At 39.6% G+C, this 20,817-nt stretch overlaps 2 protein-coding genes across 2 annotated transcripts in view; both read right to left on the bottom strand.

Annotated features, from left to right (window-relative positions):
- Nucleotides 1-2,124, bottom strand: part of rassf4a (Ras association domain family member 4a) — a 62,729-nt gene extending 60,605 nt beyond the window's left edge. Inside the window, exon 1 of the mRNA XM_062058226.1 lies at nt 2,002-2,124. The gene's annotated coding sequence lies outside the window, so the exon portion shown is untranslated. The remainder of the gene's footprint in view (nt 1-2,001) is intronic.
- Nucleotides 2,125-9,321: 7,197 nt separating this feature from the next.
- tmem72 (transmembrane protein 72) overlaps nt 9,322-20,817 on the bottom strand; it is a 19,279-nt gene continuing 7,783 nt past the window's right edge. The window contains exons 2-5 of the mRNA XM_062057630.1: nt 17,289-17,355; nt 14,141-14,212; nt 11,571-11,710; nt 9,322-9,781 (exon numbers count right to left, since the gene is read on the bottom strand). Of these exons, the coding sequence (XP_061913614.1) occupies nt 9,381-9,781; nt 11,571-11,710; nt 14,141-14,212; nt 17,289-17,355 (680 nt within the window). The 3' untranslated portion in view covers nt 9,322-9,380. The remainder of the gene's footprint in view (nt 9,782-11,570; nt 11,711-14,140; nt 14,213-17,288; nt 17,356-20,817) is intronic.

The following is a 20,817-nucleotide window of genomic DNA, read 5'->3' as shown; positions in this document are numbered from 1 at the left end:
GCTGGGTCTCTGCCACACCATAGTCCGTATGGAGAGACTGGAGGAGATGCGGATAATGAGACAGGGCTGCGAAGCTAGCGCTGAGCGCCGGGACGGACGGGCTTCACGGTGTCTTGGCTGAATGAGCAGGTATGAGACGCCTCTGTCTCCTTGGACGCATCCTCGCTCATCCATGCGGACTGGACACTGGCAGAGAGTTGGTGGGCGGCCGAGGGTGGAGTCGGCTCTCTTGGTTGCTTTGTTGGGTTTGCTCCTGTCTCTGGCCATGCTCCCCCCACCCCTGCAGACGATGGCGTGGAACACCGCAGAGGCCACCAAAGTATATATGGTTTTTTTGTTGTTGTTGTTGTTTTTACTTTTGTAGCTGTATGTAGAAATGTCTGGTTGCATCAGCTCTGCTCTTTTAATGTATTTTAATGTCATTTGTGTTCTCTGATGTTTGATAATTCCCTCTTACACAATGCTTATGTGTGCTATGGCTATGATTTTTTTCCCGTTGGCCTCAGTCTGGACCCCCTCTCCAGGGGCCTAGGTTTAGACTGAATTAGTTTTTTTCTCATCCCCTCCAACGTTTACCTGTTTCTCACCTTTTTTGTAAGGGGCACCGGAAGTTGTCAGACCCGTCAGCGATCCTGTTCTATCTTCCTGTAATGTTTGTCTGCTCTTGAATGGGATTGTGCTGAAAATCTTAATTTCCCCTCGGGGATTAATAAAGTATTTCAGTTTGTATGTTCTCCCCGTGACTGCATGGGTTCCCTCCGGGTACTCTGGCTTCCTCCCACCTCCAAAGACATGCACCTGGGGATAGGTTGATTGGCAACACTAATGGGCCCTAGTGTGTGAATGTGAGTGTGAATGTTGTCTGTCTATCTGTGTTGGCCCTGCGATGAGGTGGTCCAGGGTGTACCCCACCTTCCACCCGAATGCAGCTGAGATAGGCTCCAGCACCCCCCGCGACCCCATAAGGGACAAGCGGCAGAAAATGGATGGATGGATGATTCTGATTCTGATAAAGGCCAAATGGAACAATGTCGCCATCTAGTGTTTCTAATTATAAGTACACAAAAAAACTCATAATAAGCACTTTGTCTTAAGGGCAGTTTGACTCCACATTGATCACATGAATTATAATCTCTCCTGACTATTACACCAGAAAACTGGGTCAATGTATTACACTGCTTTACCATGGCTGATACAAATTTGATTTTCAGTGGTTTTCCCCCCGGAATATCACAAAAACATCAATATTTTCTGAATAAATTTGAATTACATTGCCATTTGGATATATCCTTAAACCAAATTAATTAGGAAAATGGCTAATATGCCATTATGCAGTACAAGCTAGACTAGCAGGTTAAAATTCACCCCAAACAAAGAAAAATGACAAACTGACGACACAAAAATGTGTTGCTGCTCCAATGCTGCTCTTATTGTTATAATGTAACTGCAGGAATTACATACAATGCATTATAATAATCAACAACAAAACCATACTGTATGTGCACTATGGAATGGTCAGTTTGCCCCTCATGCATATGCATATTTACACTTTTTTTAATGGGATTGCCGTCTGCCACCATTATTATGAATAATTCAGGTAAAAGGGGGCAGCAGTAGAGAGAAGAAAAGGTGCACGCATGTTCTTTCTTATGTGGACAAAGCATCGCGAGAACTGCATTCAAATATCGCAACTACAGTACACCACAAATGAGCCCAAGCATTATTATTATTATCATTATTATTATTATTATTATTATTATGTACACGAAAGAGCTCCACAGAACGCGAACATATTAAAATGTAAAATAAATCACACGATAATTCGGCACAATCACACCTTACACTAATTAGACAAGGAGAATACGTCACTTTGTACGCACCAAACTTGAGGACAGTTCTTGTTAAGTAAACATCCCGCATTTTACAGAAATTCGAAGCTACAGGTCAATTTGATGTAATATTTACAGTATATATAGCCACAGTTTCGTTTCAGCTTCTTACCATGGCAGTAAAGGTCTTCTGTGAGGAGTATCCTGCTTATCTTTGACCAGCCTCCTTCTTGGCGGTATGCTATCTCAGAGCTGGGGACTAACGAACTGGCACCGAATTGGACCAATAGGAGGTCGCGTAGATAAGCTGCAGCCAATCAGCGGACGGGATAGGCGGGGATTGGTGCATTAGATTTGCTCCTGTTTAGTCGAGGTCCTTATGTGGGGGTTTTCACTTCATTTGTTGCTTAATGTATTGCCTTAGCATGGGAATAATTTAATTTGAAGCTTTATGTTTACTGGTTACGTAGTTTTATGCCTGAAAACATGCTTGTAATTGTTTGTGATTTTATTGTAGACATATTTATCCAATCCAATCCACTTTATTTATATAGCACATTTAAACAACAAAAATGTTTCCAAAGTGCTGCACAAAAATATTAAAAACAAGATTCTAATAATATCCTTAGCGCCATCCATGACTGAATAAAAACAAAATAAATCAATATAAAACCAATATAAAAATAAATATGATTAAAAACGATTTTAAAGGGTAAAACCATTTAAAACAATAAATAGAAATACAAATGTAAATTTACTACTACTTAATTTACAATTACTATTAACAAAACAATTGTTATATCTGTCTTTGTACAAATTTCACACACTAGTCGAACGCTTATCCTGTTTGGCTCCTATTCTCTGCATAAAGGAAGAAGCCACCGTGACCGTGTTGCGATTTATTCTTTCCATCCTGTTTTTAATCCCGGATCTTCCATCTGAGCCATTGTAGGGTGGAAACAAAGAAAAACAAAAAAAACCTAAAGGAAGTCTCTCCTGCAGAGGAAGTGAGACGTTCCAAGGCCCAGTCAAGAACTGATGAAGTGTTAGTGGAAAATAATCATACTGACCATTTCTGTGGCACCACTTAGTTGGTAATTGACCAAAATTCATTATATAAAAAGGACAATAAAAGTCTGAGACTGGACCGATGCGTGACCTATAGTGAACTCTGGACAAAGATGGACTGTTCTCTCTTCCAAAACAGCTCATCTCCACTCACACACTATGACACAAGAACAAAAAAAAGTGTGTTCCAAGGAATTATTGTTTTTAACTAATGTGCATCATGTTTGACTAGCAGTGTTGTGCTTGACGATTCGCTCTATCGCTTTGATTTGTGGACAAAAGACTGCGGAGTGCAGTGTGCAGACTACAATATTGATTGATGGACTGAACAAAAGGTCTGTATGAGGCTTTATTACTGTACATGTAAGGAACAAAAGTCTGGCTTTTTATTCTATGTGTTAACTGCACACAAATCTCAAGTTTTTACAAATGTTCATCACCATTGTTAGACACATTAGCTATGTTTTGTTACCGGGCTCCACCCCCATTATAACACCCGAACCCCGTCGCCATGGTCACCATTCTCACACACACAATGAGGTGTCTTGAATTTGTTCTGCAACACCTGCGCAAGGTTTAATTCCTGCTTTTTCCCCCTGTCACATTCGCACACATTTTCCCTGATTCTGATTGAGCGAAACACTTAATCCACTTAATGGCCTTGTGAATAATGCATGGCACATTAACTAGATTGGATTGCCTTGGATTAGTCTCGCCAGCCCAGTCGAGTCAGGCGCTGCAAAAATGAACTCAATTAGAAGAAAAGCCATCCGTGTGACATAAAATGGCCCAAATAGCTAAAAAAACCAAACTATTATCTTATTAGGGGCATACAAACTCTTAAAGGGGAACTACATTTTTTGAGGAAATGTTGCCTATTGTTCACAATCCCTATGTAAAACAAGGACACATTTGTCTTCCTTTTTTAATGCATTATTTGTAAAATAGGTACAAGGTGGCTAACAATGAAGCTCATATGAGTACTTTATTGTGCCCATAAAGCCCTCTAAAAAAACGCCAACAATATCCAATTTACATAGATCTCGTGACCTGAATATTATTCGAGTACGAGCGATATTGTTATTATAAGCGCTAACCCCGAGGAACTACTATTAGCGTCGCCGTGATGTGCCCATAAAGCCCTCTAAAAAAACGGCAACAATATCCAATTTACAAAGATCTCGTGACCTGAATATTATTCGAGTACGAGCGATATTGTTATTATAAGCGCTAACTCCGAGGAACTACTTTTAGCGTCGCCGTGATCACAGAGAGGTAACTAGCTTATGCAGCCATTGACATACTGAGCTGGTAAATTGCTACATCACCTCTGAGTCGGTGAAAGTTAATTGTAGATTATAAATCATGCTTCTCTTTTGTAAATTGTGGCCGTAAACCGAGAAGTTGATCCACTCTGATATCCAAATTTGACCCGCAGATGGCGGGAAAAACACGTAAAGACGCTTGTTTTTTTACAAAGCACGTAAAAATCGGTTCTGGATCATCATTTGTCCTGAAGTAATCGTTGTTTCCCATGAAGTCTGCCATGACTAGTAGTAGTGAAGTGAAGTGAAGTGAATTACATTTATATAGCGCTTTTTCTCAAGTGACTCAAAGCGCTTTACATAGTGAAACCCAATATCTAAGTTACATTCAAACCAGTGTGGGTGGCACTGGGAGCAGGTGGGTAAAGTGTCTTGCCCAAGGACACAACGGCAGTGACTAGGATGGCGGAAGCGGGGATCGAACCTGCAACCCTCAAGTTGCTGGCACGGCCGCTCTACCAACCGAGCTATACCGCCCCGAGTAGTAGTAGTTGTTGTTTAAGGAAAAAGCGAAAGTTGTGATTCATCTGTGAAATAAAAATGACCAAAATATGTAAATAGCGAAAGTTGTGATTCGTCTGTGAAATAAAAATGACCAAAATATGTAAATAATAAATGTTATTATTAGAGATGTCCGATAATGGCTTTTTTGCCGATAGCCGATATTCCGATATTGTCCAACTCTTAATTACCGATTCCGATATCAACCGATACCGACATATACAGTCGTGGAATTAACACATTATTATGCCTAATTTCGTTGTGATGCCCCGCTGGGTGCATTAAACAATGTAACAAGGTTTTCCAAAATAAATCAACCCAAGTTATGGAAAAAAATGCCAACATGGCACTACCATATTTATTATTGAAGTCACAAAGTGTTTTATTTTTTTTAACATGCCTCAAAACAGCAGCTTGGAATTTGGGACATGATCTCCCTGAGAGAGCATGAGGAGGTTGGGGGGGAGGGGGGTTGAGGTGGGGTGGGGGGTAGGGTGTATATTGTAGTCCCGGAAGAGTTAGTGCTGCAGGGGGTTCTGGGTATTTGTTCTGTTGTGTTTATGTTGTGTTACGGTGCGGATGTTCTCCCGAAATGTGTTTGTCATTCTTGTTTGGTATGGGTTCACAGTGTGGCGCATATTTGTAACAGTGTTAAAGTTGTTTATATGGCCACCCTCAGTGTGACCTGTATGGCTGTTGACCAAGTATGCCCTGCATTCACTTGTGTGTGTGAAAAGCCGTAGATATTATGTGATTGGGCCGTCACGCAAAGGCAGTGCCTTTAAGGTTTATTGGCGCTCTGTACTTCTCCCTACGTCCGTGTACCACTACGTACAGCGGCGTTTTAAAAAGTCATTTATTTTACTTTTTGAAACCGATACCGATAATTTCCGATATTACATTTTAAAGCATTTATCGGCCGATAATATCGGCAGTCCGATATTATCGGACATCTCTAGTTACAATTGTCCCAACTTAGTCAGCAAGTGTGTACTGCTTGTTGAGGTTTGTTAATCTTTGAAATATGTGTGGTAAAAAAAGCCAGATAAAATAAGTGAGCTGACTTCTCTTGTGTAACTTATTTGTAACAGTGTTAAAGTTGTTTATACCGTCACCCTCAGTGTGTCCTGTATGGCTGTTGACCAAGTATGCTTGCATTCACTTGTGTGTGTGAAAAGCCGTAGATATTATGTGACTGGGCCGGCATGCAAAGGCAGTGCCTTTAAGGCACGCCCCCAATATTGTTGTCTGGGTGGAAATTGGGGGAATTTCGGGAGAACGGTTGCCCCGGGAGATTTTCGGGAGGGGCACAGAAATTCGGGAGTCTCCCGTGAAAATCGGGAGGGTTGGCAAGTATGACTGGGAGACGCAACTGCTCTGTACATCTCCCTACGTCCGTGTACCACTCTGTACAGCGGCGTTTTAAAAAGTCATAAATTTTACTTTTTGAAACCGATACCGATAATTTACGATATTACATTTTAAAGCATTTAGGCAGTCCGATATTATCGGACATCTCTAGTTATTATGAATGTGCCTGTTACATTACATACTTACAGCCTGTATATAAAATGATGATGCTGTTTCGGCGCATGCACAGTCAGCCTTTCTTTCCTCAGCACGCGCCGCGGAGCGCACCGCAGGACACGCCCATACACGCCCATACACGCCCATACACGCACTGCTTCTGCTGTCACACGCCTGTACAGCTGTGCGCAATCCTCAATCAACACACCTGCCGCTGATGACACCACTCCCCATAAAAGTCAGCGTGTCCAGAGATCCAGTGCCGGAACGTAGTTCTCTGCTTTCAGTCAGCTTCACGTCTCTGGCTCATCACCTTGTTTTGCTCGCTCTCAGTGTCCTTCCGCCCTCATGTTTATTTGTCGTGTCCTCAGAATTCCCTCCGTCGCTTTCGAAGTGAGCTGTGCACCTCACTTCCCTGGACCCCTCTGGATTCTGACTGCCTCCCTCGATCCTCGACTCCCGCTTTGGACACGGACCTCTTGACGCCTCTCTCTCCAGCCCCACGGACCTCCCGCTTGTATTACGGATTCTCCTACCAGCCTCGCCCTACTGGACTTGTCGCCTTCTCGCTCAACACGCACTTACAACAACTCCTGGTAATATTCATTGTAATGCTTCACATAGTCCTGCAACATACACAGTAGCATACACACTCCACCGCATCATCAAGCTCACAAATAAACTGTTGAGCTTTACGTCTGTCGCTGTGTCATCTCCTTCCCCCGGCGTACATAACAGATGGATGTTTTTAGAGCGCTTTATAGGCGGATTATAGCCAATCCCATTAGCGGCATTGTTTGCTGACTTTTGCTGGTGTTTATTGACGAGTTAGAATACATAAAAAGAGGAAAAACATATGTGTGCTTGTCTAACTTAGGGATTGTGAATTATAGGCACAATTCCAAAAAAAAAGTGCAGTTCCACTTTAACATGCAAGATACACAAGAGAAGTCGGCTCACTTACTTTTATCTGTCTTTTTTTACCACACATATTTCAAAGATTAACAATCCTCAACAAGCAGTACACACTTGCTGACTAAGTTGGGACAATTGTAACTAGAGATGTCCGATAATATCGGACTGCCGATATTATCAGCCGATAAATGCTTTAAAATGTAATATCGGAAATTATTGGTATCGGTTTCAAAAAGTAAAATAAATGACTTTTTAAAACGCCGCTGTACGGAGTGGTACACGGACGTAGGGAGAAGTACAGAGCGCCAATAAACCTTAAAGGCACTGCCTTTGCGTGCCGGCCCAATCACATAATATCTACGGATTTTCACACACACAAGTGAATGCAGGGCATACTTGGTCAACAGCCATACAGGTCACACTGAGGGTGGACATATAAACAACTTTAACACTGTTACAAATATGCGCCACACTGTGAACCCACACCAAACAATAATGACAAACACATTTTGGGAGAACATCCGCACCGTAACACAACATAAACACAACAGAACAAATACCCAGAACTCCTTGCAGCACTAACTCTTCCGAGATGCTACAATATACACCCCCCGTCACCCCCTACCCCCCCCACCTCAACCCCGCCCCCCCCCCCAACCCCGCCCACCTCAACCTCCTCATGCTCTCTCAGGGAGAGCATGTCCCAAATTCCAAGCTGCTGTTTTGAGGCATGTTAAAAAATAATAATAAATATGGCAGTGCCATGTTGGCATTTTTTTCCATAACTTGAGTTCCAACCCCGGGTAGCGGGGGGTGTATATTGTAGCCTCTCGGAAGAGTTAGTGCTGCAAGGAGTTCTGGGTATTTGTTCTGTTGTGTTTATGTTGTGTTACGGTGCGGATGTTCTCCCAAAATGTGTTTGTCATTCTTGTTTGGTGTGGGTTCACAGTGTGGCGCATATTTGTAACAGTGTTAAAGTTGTTTATATGTCCACCCTCAGTGTGACCTGTATGGCTGTTGACCGGGACGGTATAGCTCGGTTGGTAGAGCGGCCGTGCCAGCAACTTGAGGGTTGCAGGTTCGATCCCCGCTTCCGCCATCCTAGTCACTGCCGTTGTGTCCTTGGGCAAGACACTTTACCCACCTGCTCCCAGTGCCACCCACACTGGTTTAAAATGTAACTTAGATATTGGGTTTCACAATGTAAAGCGCTTTGAGTCACTTGAGAAAAAGCGCTATATAAATGTAATTCACTTCACATTTATTTTGGAAAACCTTGTTACATTGTTTAATGCATCCAGCGGGGCATCACAACAAAATTAGGCATAATAATGTGTTAATTCCACGACTGTATATATCGGTATTGGTTGATATCGGAATCAGTAATTAAGAGTTGGACAATATCGGAATATCGGATATCGGCAAAAAAGCCATTATCGGACTTCTCTAATTGTAATGTCGGTTAACTGCTTTTTACACTTTTGTTACAATTTAGAAAAGGTAAAAATAAATGTTTTTAAACACAGAAAAGGATTACTCTAAAGAAGTTATTTTTATGATGTAAATGGAGTATTGTTGGCGCTTTTTGACTTGTTATTTATTGGACTTTATGGGGGAAATAGAAGAGCACTCATGCTCCGCAGTAATCAGACTTTTATTTGCTTTTATTCATTGTTTATTTAAAAGTTAGAATGCATATTAAAAGAGAACCCATCCGTCGTCATGTCTTTCATTACGATTATGAACAATAGGCTTTCCCAAAAATTGCAGTTCCCCTTTAAGATCTAAACCATTCTGGATTTTGGAATTTTTCCTTTATTTTAGTTTGATTTAGATCGACGATGGTGACGAACACCGATCAGACGCATCGTGCAACTTTTCCGACTTCTTTTAGTACGAGCTGTCACTTCCTGATAAACACAGTTTGGTGCTTCGCAGTCAAATGACACAGCAGCTGTATCGGTCATGTGTTTTTTGTTTTTTTTTCTCTTAAAGTGACACACACATTGAGGCTTCAAGGAATACAGGATCACATCTTGTGTTTCCTAATGCATCGACGCTTCGATTTCGTTTGACCCGTCACTAATAAATCCAGGAGCTGTTCAAAAGCTTAATATTGTGCATTTATTTGTAGTTGCAGCATAGCACCGGCTCCGTATGAGCATAATCATTTTCTTCAAGTGTGGTATCAATGAAGTGTATTTTAGAGAGAGCATCAGTCAGTAATCATAGGTGCAGTGTCTGAGGTGGTTTCTGGCTCTGACTCCCCAAACTCTCTCATCTCTTCCATCTCTCTCTCCATCACCTCCCCCCGGCCTCTCATCCACATGGGTTTCCCCTCTTCCCTCCGCCTCTCTTTTGGCGTTTGCTCCAGCTCCAGCATGGCCTGGAAGCTCTCTCCTCCCGTGCCAGCCGGGCCATCGGTTGCTGTGGCAACTCTCTTCCCCGTCAGCACGTGGAGGAAGGAAAGGACGTTGTTTGCGCTCGGCCCCTCTGACACGTACACCGCGGTGGGGCCTTGGTCACTGTAGCCCTCCTGTGGTCTTTTGGGGCATTTGGTGTTTGTCTTCTTGCTGAGTATGAAGTTGAAGAATGCAGTTATAAGAAGCATTGTCCCTGCAAGAGTGGGAACAAGTTATATTCTATTTACAGTACATATACCGTAACTAAATCCCTTCAATCTGAATTATATTTTATCCAATGTACTAATACACAGGCCACATTATTTAATATGGCCCGCAAAAGCCTGGAAATAATGTGTCCAAAAAGTACTTAATCTTTTCTCACTAAATGTATTCAGTCTTTCCATTGTGACATACAAATAAACAATCATTAGAATGAAAACAATAGTAACTGTGAAGAATGCATATATATATATATATATATATATATATATATATATATATATATATATATATATATATATATATATATATATATATATATATATATATATATATATATATATATATATATATATATATATATATATATATATATATATAAGAGTTATTTATTTCTATTCATAGTCATATTTGAAACAGCTAGTGTTTTTCCATTTGTACTCTTTCTATTTTTTTTATCTTATGTCCGCAAGTAAACTATGTGTGTGACCTTGAAGGTTTGCACTGTAGGAGATGGAATACTCCCTTTTGTCTTATTTTTAGTGGAACAATGAGGCTGTGTTCCTTTCTGGACAGGTGGGGGCTTTCTTTCTGTGTAAGAAGTGGGCTATTCAGTTTGAGGGTCAGAACAACTTAGGAAGCCGGTATGAATGTTTTGTTCTGGGTTGTTCTCCTGAAATTTTCAGTAAAACTTGATGATATTCCTATTCTGTCCTGGTGATCCTTCTTACTCAGCATATATGTCATCCAAAAGATTTTGGGATTGACCAGTAAGTTTTCCATCCAACTGTACACTGTAAAAATGACCATATATTTGACATTACAACTCTGGCAACTGAACCGCCAGTTATTTTTAACTTAAAATCTACGGTTGTTGCTTCTATCTATCTATTTACAATTATTGTGTCAACTGAGCTGCAAGTTTTTTTTACCGTTAAAAAACTGTGGTACCATTTTTCCATTCACAATAATACACCTTGAAAACAACAATCGAAGATTTTACGGTAAAATTCTGGCGATTGAACTGCCTTTTTTTTAAAATTTTATTGTAAACCTTGGAGTATAGTTTTTACAGCACATTATTGTAAATGGAAAAACAGGACCATTTTTTTGGGACAATCAAAATAGAAAAGTGGCACTGTTTTCTCATTTAAAATAATGTGCTGGATGGATGGAAGATTAAAAAAAAAAAACACAATTAATTTAATAGTAAAATTCTGCCGACTCAGCTGCTGGTTTTTTAATGTAAAATCTACAGTTTTTTGGGTTTTTTACAAATCACGTAAACATTTCTTATCAAATGTATAGGCAATTGTGTAGTATCATGAGGCTAATCCTTACATTTCTATCAATATTATTCACTGTTACAAACGGCCATCTGAGGGAAGCCATAACCGCAATGTGGCCGTCAATGAAAACATACTTATAAATAAATGATAAATGGGTTATACTTGTATAGCGCTTTTCTACCTTCAAGGTACTCAAAGCGCTTTGACAGTATTTCCACATTCACCCATTCACACACACATTCACACACTGATGGCAGGAGCTGCCATGCAAGGCGCTAACCAGCAGCCATCAGGAGCAAGGGTGAAGTGTCTTGCCCAAGGACATAACGTACGTGACTAGGATGGTAGAAGGTGGGGATCCAACCCCAGTAACCAGCAACCCTCCGATTGCTGGCACGGCCACTCTACCAACTTCGCCACGCCGCCCATGCATTTGACATGAACGTTTTAAATTCAGTACAGTGAACATGTTGTCTACCGGGTTACTTTTACCTGGGATGATGGCGTGCCAGACCAAGACAGGATGCAGGAAACAGACCACAGACATTATGGAGTAATAGAGAAACTTATGAAAGCCTCCAACGTGGGCCATCTTCCCCCACAGTATAAAGACTTGCCAGTCTGGAGGACAGCTGCAGAAATGGGGAATGGCAAGGATTAAAACAAACAAGCAAATGTTAAAAATGTTCACGCATGTTTTATCTTGACGTATTTTTCGGACCATAGGGCACACCGGATTATGAGGCGCACTGTCGATGAAGGAGTCTATTCAGGTCTATTTTCATACAAAAGGCGCATTTAAAAAAAATAGTTTTCTTCATTTAAAACACTAACTTGTTGTCTACACAACATGTAATTGTGGTTATTTGGTCAAAATGTTGCAGAGATTATATTTTGCAGACCCTCTTCAAACTGATTTCTGACTGTCTCTTTAGTATGCGCCGTTATGTCTTATTTATGTGCCTCCACTTTGACAGCGTCCACTCCTCGCCATCCTTTGTTGTAGTTTTTAGCGCTTCCTTAGCGAGTCTACTGACAGATATAAGTTTGAACTGTACGCTACTTTGTATTAGAAATGGCAACAGCCAAGAATGATTGTCCCACAACAAGAGGATAGAGAAAAAGAAGGACCTTATTGACTACAGCGTGGACTACGTGCAACATTTTTGGGACTTATACAGATCCCGAATACACAACAGCAGGAACCAATAGGTAAGAAAAGTTGGTTTTGCATAATATTGCAAAACAAAACACCCGATAATGTCTTCTAATAGGTGCCATTTTGGGGTCCTTATCCACACAACATGATAATACCCGTATGTTGAAGCACAGTACGTCTGACTACAGTAGCCGGAACGCTCCGATAGCTTAAAACATTTTAACAGACTTTTTTGAGCACCGCGTGTAATGTTCTATATACATCAAAGATGGTCTTGCTTGCTTACAGATACTTGCTAGCATCATCTATTGAACAGGCGTCAACCTGCAGTCCACATGTATATCTCAGAGTCATGTATAGAGAGAGTATGGACAACCTGGTTTCAATGATTGGTCGAAAGGCACTCACCTGACTACAGGGCACCATGTTACGTACCAGTTTGAAGCCATAGCTAAACGAGACTACACTCTCTCATTGTACATTTCTTTTAATTGAAGCGTGTTTGCCGTGTAAACATGCTCTATTGTGTGGCTAGGGATGCCCAATTGCAAAAAATGCGGGAAGCAATTACATACATTTCCCACAACACAAAGGACAGAAATATGGAAAGTGAAGGTTCGCCGGGAAGGCTGGAGAGCCAATAACAACAGTTTCTTGTGTTGGGTAAGAAAGCATACATAAATATGGGAAACGTGGTATATCGCACTCTCAGTAAGAGTAAAATAATACACTTTGCCTGATAAAACCTTGCTTCAAAATTGCACCTTTTCTGCATGTGTCACGAATAATCCAAACTAAACTAGTAAATATTGCTGTAAAAAGCAGCATTAGTTCAGTCTTCAAGTTAATATGAGGATAATAAAAAATCAGTAAACCATGATTCGCCACAGCAAAAACCTATGAAAAAAAAATCACCATAAATGATTCCCGGGCGTGGCACCGCTGCTGCCCACTGCTGCCCACTGCTGCCCACTGCTCCCCTCACCTCCCAGGGGGTGAACAAGGGGATGGGTCAAATGCAGAGGACAAATTTCACCACACCTAGTGTGTGTGACAATCATTGGTACTTTAACTTTAACTTTAAAAAAAAAATATATATATATATATATATATAATATATAGTAGTGATTTAGAACAGCTGTTTCTTTAATTATAAAATTTCAGGTAAATTTTTATACTTAGCAAACTCATCCCGCGGGCCGGATAAAACCTGTTTGCGGCCTGATCCGGCCCTCGGGCCGTACGTTTGACACCTCTGCTTTGCATTTGTTGGAGTTTACATGTTTGTTGTATATTGCACATGTAGTGGTAATTGTATGCAGTTCATTTGTGTCATGTATTAACTTGGTGTGGATATGTTGTGATGTTTATTTTGTTATTTGTGGGAGATTGTTGATTGCGAGCACTTGCTCCAAATAGGCTAAAAAATGATAGTACATGTTTTCCTTTCTTATTTTATCCATGGTAAAAGTTGAAAGAAAACTGCTACCACCTGGTTGTAGGCTTGTGTTTCGTTCAGGCTTGAATACGGATGCTCAAAGGGCCTGATTTATACTATGACACCAAATAAAAGAGCAAACTAAAAAAAATTGCATATACTATCAGTGGGCGGGTGATTTAATGACTGCGTGCGCAATTGATAACAAGTGCGAAAGTAGTGTGGATCGCTGTAATTAAATTAGGTTTTTGCGTGTACACTATTAGCTGTCACCATGTCATTCATGCACCATGATCCAACATGTGGTGTTTTGCTATGTTGCAGAACATGCAGCAGACAACTAAAATTGGCGCCACCGAAATAAAAGTTCCTCCAGGGGTGCCGTATGTTTGACACCTCTGGTTTAGACACACCTGTATTGAGCTAAAGGTTGTGGTGTTGCAGAATATCAAATGGTGTACTCACGGTAGGCACATGAGCAGAAGTGCATCGACAAAATAAGCCAGTTCAAACATCATGATGCCAAAGGAGGACACTCTGTTCAGGGAAAAAAAATATTTTGCACTCAGTGGGGGTCATAACATCTATTGAGAGCAGACTGAATGAAACATGTCAGCTTGTTTGTGAATGGCAAGGTTCTTTCATTAAAAGGACCATGCAGTAATTACCCCATTAAATAGCAGGATAACCATCTTGTCACACATAAAAAGGCCTCCCCCAGGACTTAACTCATCACATGGACAGTCTCTTCTTGGATAATATATTCTAACCTAAACAGTTTTGAGTTGCATTTTTCATCAGGGAGGAGCTTTCCTGTGGCTCTCTGTGTGTGTGTGGTTGTTTGTCTGGCTGTGACCCACATAAACATCAGCAGGACTTACACTACAGTACAGAAAGTAGGCCAAGGTGTTGAATGGTTTATAGCAGGGATTCTCGACTGATGGGCGGGGACCCAAAAGTGGGTTGCCAATCCATTTTGGTTGAGTTGTGGAAAGCTAGTGAAAAATAACACATCCAGTTGTTCACTGACCTGTTTTGTATTTTGACATTAATAAACCCATTCAATGCACAGCTATACTGTGAGTAAAATTGTTAGAATAATTTTATCTAAGTTATCACAAAAACTTTGTGTTGAAATTCCAGCGAGAAGACCAAAAGCGGTCTTTGAACCTACCAAGAAGAAGGCTTGTAAAACTCCACTGCGTAGGGGGGAAGCAACATGAAGGTGTTCTGTTTTCTTTCATGTATTGTAATCAACAGAAAGATATTGTTTTAACCCAAGGACTACAAAGCGGAGAGAAGGCAGGATCTGCCAAAGTTCCAGACATGGCTTTTTTGAACTCTTTTACGAACCTCTTTTTTGAACTCTTTTACGAACCTTTCTTTGAACTGTTTTGCGACCTTTTCTGTGAAGTGTTTACGACCTTTTATTTTCAACTGTTCTGTAACCAAAGGCAACGCTGTTTACGACCCACGTCCCTTTGGAAGCAGCTGTTGCCATGTGGTCAGGGAAAGTCCAAATAAAGGAGGAGGCGTACAATCTTTGGCCAGAGCGTGCTGGAGACTGTCCAAGAGTACAGACCAGACGTTTCTCCTCAAATTGAGCTAAATTGAATTCTGTCTCTGTTTAATTATTTGCTTCTTGTCTTGTCTAATAGATGTCATCAGTGTTTAAACCTGACAAAAATTGTGGGGTCTATTTAAAGGGGTAAATTTAGTAATATTTTTTTACAAATTTAAAACACTTCCTTGTGGTTGACATAACATTTAATGATGGTATTTTGGTCAAAATTTTGCATAAATTATGATTTGCAGACCATCTTCAAAACTGCTTTCTGACTGTCTCTTCAGGATGTGTGGTCTTATTTACATGCCTCCACTTAGTCTCCTCGACAGCCATGTAGTAGTTTTTAGCGCTTCCATATTGAGTACTGACAATATAAGTTTGACTTTATATTAGAAATGGCAACAGCATGTACGAGACAGTCTGCCCCACAACAAGAAGATGGAGAAAAAGAAGGAACGTATTGACCACAATTTCGGACTACACTGGCAGACTCGCGCAAAGCTCTTTGGGTAAACACAGTTGTTGTCAAACTGTTCTCACCAAGAACCACGTTAGAAAAATCTTGGCTCTCCAAGTACGATCATAATGACCAACATTGATATACAGTAGCATAGTAGGCTTAAGTATTCATTAAAAACAAGGCAGAGGTTTTATTTAGCAAGTATACTTAATATTTTTGGCCACTGTAAGATTACACACAGTTTGAACAGTAACACTGTTTCGCCACAGCAAAATAACTATGAAAAATATATACATAATACATAATAGTGATTACAAACAATACATTGGAGGCAGCCACCACAGTTGACATACTTAGTCATATTTTCTCCGTAATTGTTGGTCCAATGCTAATGAGGATTTTGCCAAAATTAAGGTATTATGTTTCTTTTTGGTCGTTGTGTATTTTCTGAAGTACATTTACACACAGTTTAAAAAATAACACGGTGTTTAAATAGTTAATTAAATGATTCTTTGTCTCACACCCAATGATTCGCAAGTATAAAAAATATTTTAAGTTAAAACTTTTGGCAATAATATTCCACCATTTTGGAGGCAATATTTCACCCTGGGCAATCCACACACTAGCACTCAGAGCACCCGTCATTTGCACTCCACATTGACAGGTGGTGCTGCGGAGTCGATTTGAGGCCGTCAGCGCTGCTGTTATTTGCGCATGGTGCCGTCCGCCAAAAATAATAACGAAGAAGAAGCAGGGTGGGGAGTAAAATGAGATGAGAAGGGAAACATACTGGTTAACTTACAGATTGAGCTTGTTTCCATGTGCAAATAACAGTAGCTTAAATTAACTCAGCAGCACCACCTGTCAATTTTATTGTTAAAAGTTTCAAATTGAAGAAAATTGTTTTTATAGTTGCGATTCGTTTTTTTTAATTGAAGACAATTTTATTTTTACTTGCAAATTGTTGGGCTTCAGTACAAATATTTGTGTGTTTGTGTAGTATTGGCAGTAATTTCACTCCATAGGTGAACACCAGACAAATTCCTTAGACAGACAAGCAATTTTTATTCATTATAACTTAGACTTAGACAAACTTTATTGATCCACAAGGGAAATTGTTCCACACAGTAGCTCAGTTACAAAAGACGGAAAGGGTAAGGATGGAAAGGATAATGCAGGTATAAAGTAGACTAAAAATGTATCATAGTAGCAATATAGAATATATCATATATGTAATATTTACATATTATATATACAGTATATAATATATACTGATATATTATATTATATTTTTATATAATATATACAATATATAACAAATCCCAATTATCATGTACAAATCCCAATTACTATTAATAACTGGTAATTGTGGAAAAATATGTTCTGTTAAACCACTAATGTTAACATAAGGTGGTGTATTTGTAACGTTTTTTGGTTTAAAAAATGTTGACCAAGTTACAAACAGCGCCTTCCATGCAATTTCACTCTATTCATTATTATTCTGCATGTATGTATCATGTGCCTCCTCATCCCCTTAATGTTGTGTTCTGAAACACACAATACAACAATAAGCAAGAAGTTCTTACAGCAGGTAGATGCCAAGGCTGTTAAAGTCTCCTTGTTGCAAGGTCTCCACTCCTACAGCACACAACACTAAAAAAAAAAAAAAAAAAAAAAAAAAGACAACACATTGAGAGCAAGGTACGTCCAGCAGATGTCAGACTTTGCAAACTAGTTCACTTCAAGCAACACATTTGACTGTAAGGCTTTGGAAGTCTCATTCAACAATCTTCATGGTTGAATTTATAAAGTTGGAGAAAAAAAAGTTACAGAACTATTGATTCTCAACTTTTTTGCACGAAGTACCACCTCAAATTCATTTTGTTGGTCTTGTTTTTATTCTTACGGACGCTGTGGGAGAGATAAGAATTGGCATGCAAACCACCTTATTAAGATACATGTTTGATTTGTCGCATGCTGCTTCTTTAAAAAGAAAGGGATCAGAATACATTCCCAGCAGGCACAAGACATTGATACAACGTTGATTATGCATGTACGTCCTTTAAAACTGACTTTGAAACATTGTTGCATAATAGTTGTTGTTGAGACAACGTTGGATCCACGTTGTTGGTTGACCAAAATTCAACGGTCAATTTAAAGTCGGAAGCCATCATTGATTAAAGGTTGTCAAAAAGCATGTTGTTTCAATGTTGTATTTGTGTTTAAAAATATCGGGTGGAAAATGACCAAAATTCAATGGTCAAATCAACGTCAGAACCCAACATTGATTAAACGTCGTCAAAAAGCAATTTGTTTCAACGTTGTATTTGTGTTAAAAAATATCGGTTGGAAAATGACCAAAATTCATTGGTCAAGTGAACGTCAGAACCAAACTTTGATTAAACGTCGTCAAACAGCATGTTGTTTCAACGTTGTATTTGTGTTAAAAAATATCGGATTGAAAATGACCAAAATTCAATGGTCAAATCAACGTCAGAACCCAACATTGATTAAACGTTGTCAAAAAGCATTTTGTTTCAACGTTGTATTTGTGTTAAAAAATATCGGTTGGAAAATGACCAAAATTCATTGGTCAAGTGAACGTCAGAACCAAACTTTGATTAAACGTCGTCAAAAAGCATGTTGTTTCAACGTTGTATTTGTGTTAAAAAATATCGGATTGAAAATGACCAAAATTCAATGGTCAAATCAACGTCAGAACCCAACATTGATTAAACGTTGTCAAAAAGCATTTTGTTTCAACGTTGTATTTGTGTTAAAAAATATCGGATTGAAAATGACCAAAATTCAATGGTCAAATCAACGTCAGAACCCAACATTGATTAAACGTTGTCAAAAAGCATTTTGTTTCAACGTTGTATTTGTGTTAAAAAATATCGGATTGAAAATGACCAAAATTCAATGGTCAAATCAACGTCAGAACCAAACATTGATTAAACGTTGTCAAAAAGCATTTTGTTTCAACGTTGTATTTGTGTTAAAAAATACTGGTTGGAAAATGACCAAATTTTTATGGTCAAATCAACGTCAGAACCAAACATTGATTAAACCTTGTCAAAAAGCATGTTGTTTCAACGTATTTGTGTTAAAAAATATCGGTTGGAAAATGACCAAAATTCAATAGTCAAATCAACGTCAGAACCCAACAGTGATTAAACGTTGTCAAAAAGCATTTTGTTTTAACGTTGTATTTGTGTTAAAAAATATCGGTTGGAAAATGACCAAAATTCATTGGTCAAGTGAACGTCAGAACCAAACTTTGATTAAACGTCGTCAAAAAGCATGTTGTTTCAACGTTGTATTTGTGTTAAAAAATATCGGATTGAAAATGACCAAAATTCAATGGTCAAATCAACGTCAGAACCCAACATTGATTAAACGTTGTCAAAAAGCATTTTGTTTCAACGTTGTATTTGTGTTAAAAAATATCGGATTGAAAATGACCAAAATTCAATGGTCAAATCAACGTCAGAACCCAACATTGATTAAACGTTATCAAAAAGCATTTTGTTTCAACGTTGTATTTGTGTTAAAAAATACTGGTTGGAAAATGACCACATTTTTATGGTCAAATCAACGTCAGAACCAAACATTGATTAAACCTTGTCAAAAAGCATGTTGTTTCAACGTATTTGTGTTAAAAAATATCGGTTGGAAAATGACCAAAATTCAATAGTCAAATCAACGTCAGAACCCAACATTGATTAAACGTTGTCAAAAAGCACTTTGTTTTAACGTTGTATTTGTGTTAAAAAAATATGGGATGGAAAATTACCAAAATTCAATGGTCAAATCAACGTCAGAACCAAACATTGATTAAACGTCGTCAAAAAGCATTTTGTCTCAATGTTGTATTTGTGTTAAAAAATATTGGTTATAAAATGACCACAATTCAATGGTCAAATCAACATCAGAACACAACATTGATTAAACGTCATTAAAAAGAATGTTGTTTCAACGATAGGTTTGAGTTGTTCAATGTCAGAACCTAATTAAACGAGTTCTCAACATCGTTTTAATGTCTTGTGCCTGCTGGGTTATGTTGTCATGTTCTCTGGCGGACCCGGCGCGCAAGAGACGTGTTACAATGCCACCTACTGTGGTTAGAGTGGCCTTGTGGTTAGAGTGTCTGCCCTGAGACTGGAAGGTCGTGAGTTCAAACCCCGGCCGAGTCATACCAAAGACTATAAAAATGGGACCCGTTCCCTCCCTGCTTGGCACTCAGCATCAAGGCTTGGAACTGGGGATTAAATCACCGAATAATTCTCGAGCGTGGCGCATGCTGCTGCTCACTGCTCCCCTCACCTCCCAGGGGGTGAACATGGGGATGGGTCGAATGCAGAGGACAAATTTCACCACACCTCGTGTGTGTGCGACGAACGTTGGGACTTTAGTCGTAACTAGAGATGTCCGATCATATCGGACTGCCGATATTATCGGCCGATAAATGCTTTAAAATGTAATATCGGAAATTATCGGTATCGGTTTCAAAAAGTAAAATGTATGACTTTTTAAAACGCCGCTGTACAGAGTGGTACACGGACGTAGGGAGAAGTACAGAGCGCAAATAAACCTTAAAGGCACTGCCTTTGCGTGCCGGCCCAATCACACAATATCTACGGCTTTTCACACACACAAGTGAATGCAAGGCATACTTGGTCAACAGCCATACAGGTCACACTGAGGGTAGCCGTATAAACAACTTTATCACTGTTACAAATATGCGCCACACTGTGAACCCACACCAAAAAAGAATGACAAACACATTTCGGGAGAACATCCGCACCGTAACACAACATAAACACAACAGAACAAATACCCAGAACCCCTTGCAGCACTAACTCTTCCGGGACGCTACAATATACACCCTCCGCTACCCCCCCTCCCCTCCCCACCTCAACCTCCTCATGCTCTCTCAGGGAAAGCATGTCCCAAATTCCAAGCTGCTGTTTTGAGGCATGTTAAAAAAAATAATGCACTTTGTGACTTCAATAATAAATATGGCAGTGCCATGTTGGCATTTTTTTCCATAACTTGAGTTGATTTATTTTGGAAAACCTTGTTGTTTAATGCATCCAGCGGGGCATCACAACA

This window comes from Entelurus aequoreus, linkage group LG09, assembly GCF_033978785.1.
Source record: "Entelurus aequoreus isolate RoL-2023_Sb linkage group LG09, RoL_Eaeq_v1.1, whole genome shotgun sequence".
NCBI classification, from domain to species: domain Eukaryota; kingdom Metazoa; phylum Chordata; class Actinopteri; order Syngnathiformes; family Syngnathidae; genus Entelurus; species Entelurus aequoreus.
Note: the sequence above shows the minus strand (reverse complement) of the source record. Positions and strands in the feature narration are given on the sequence as shown.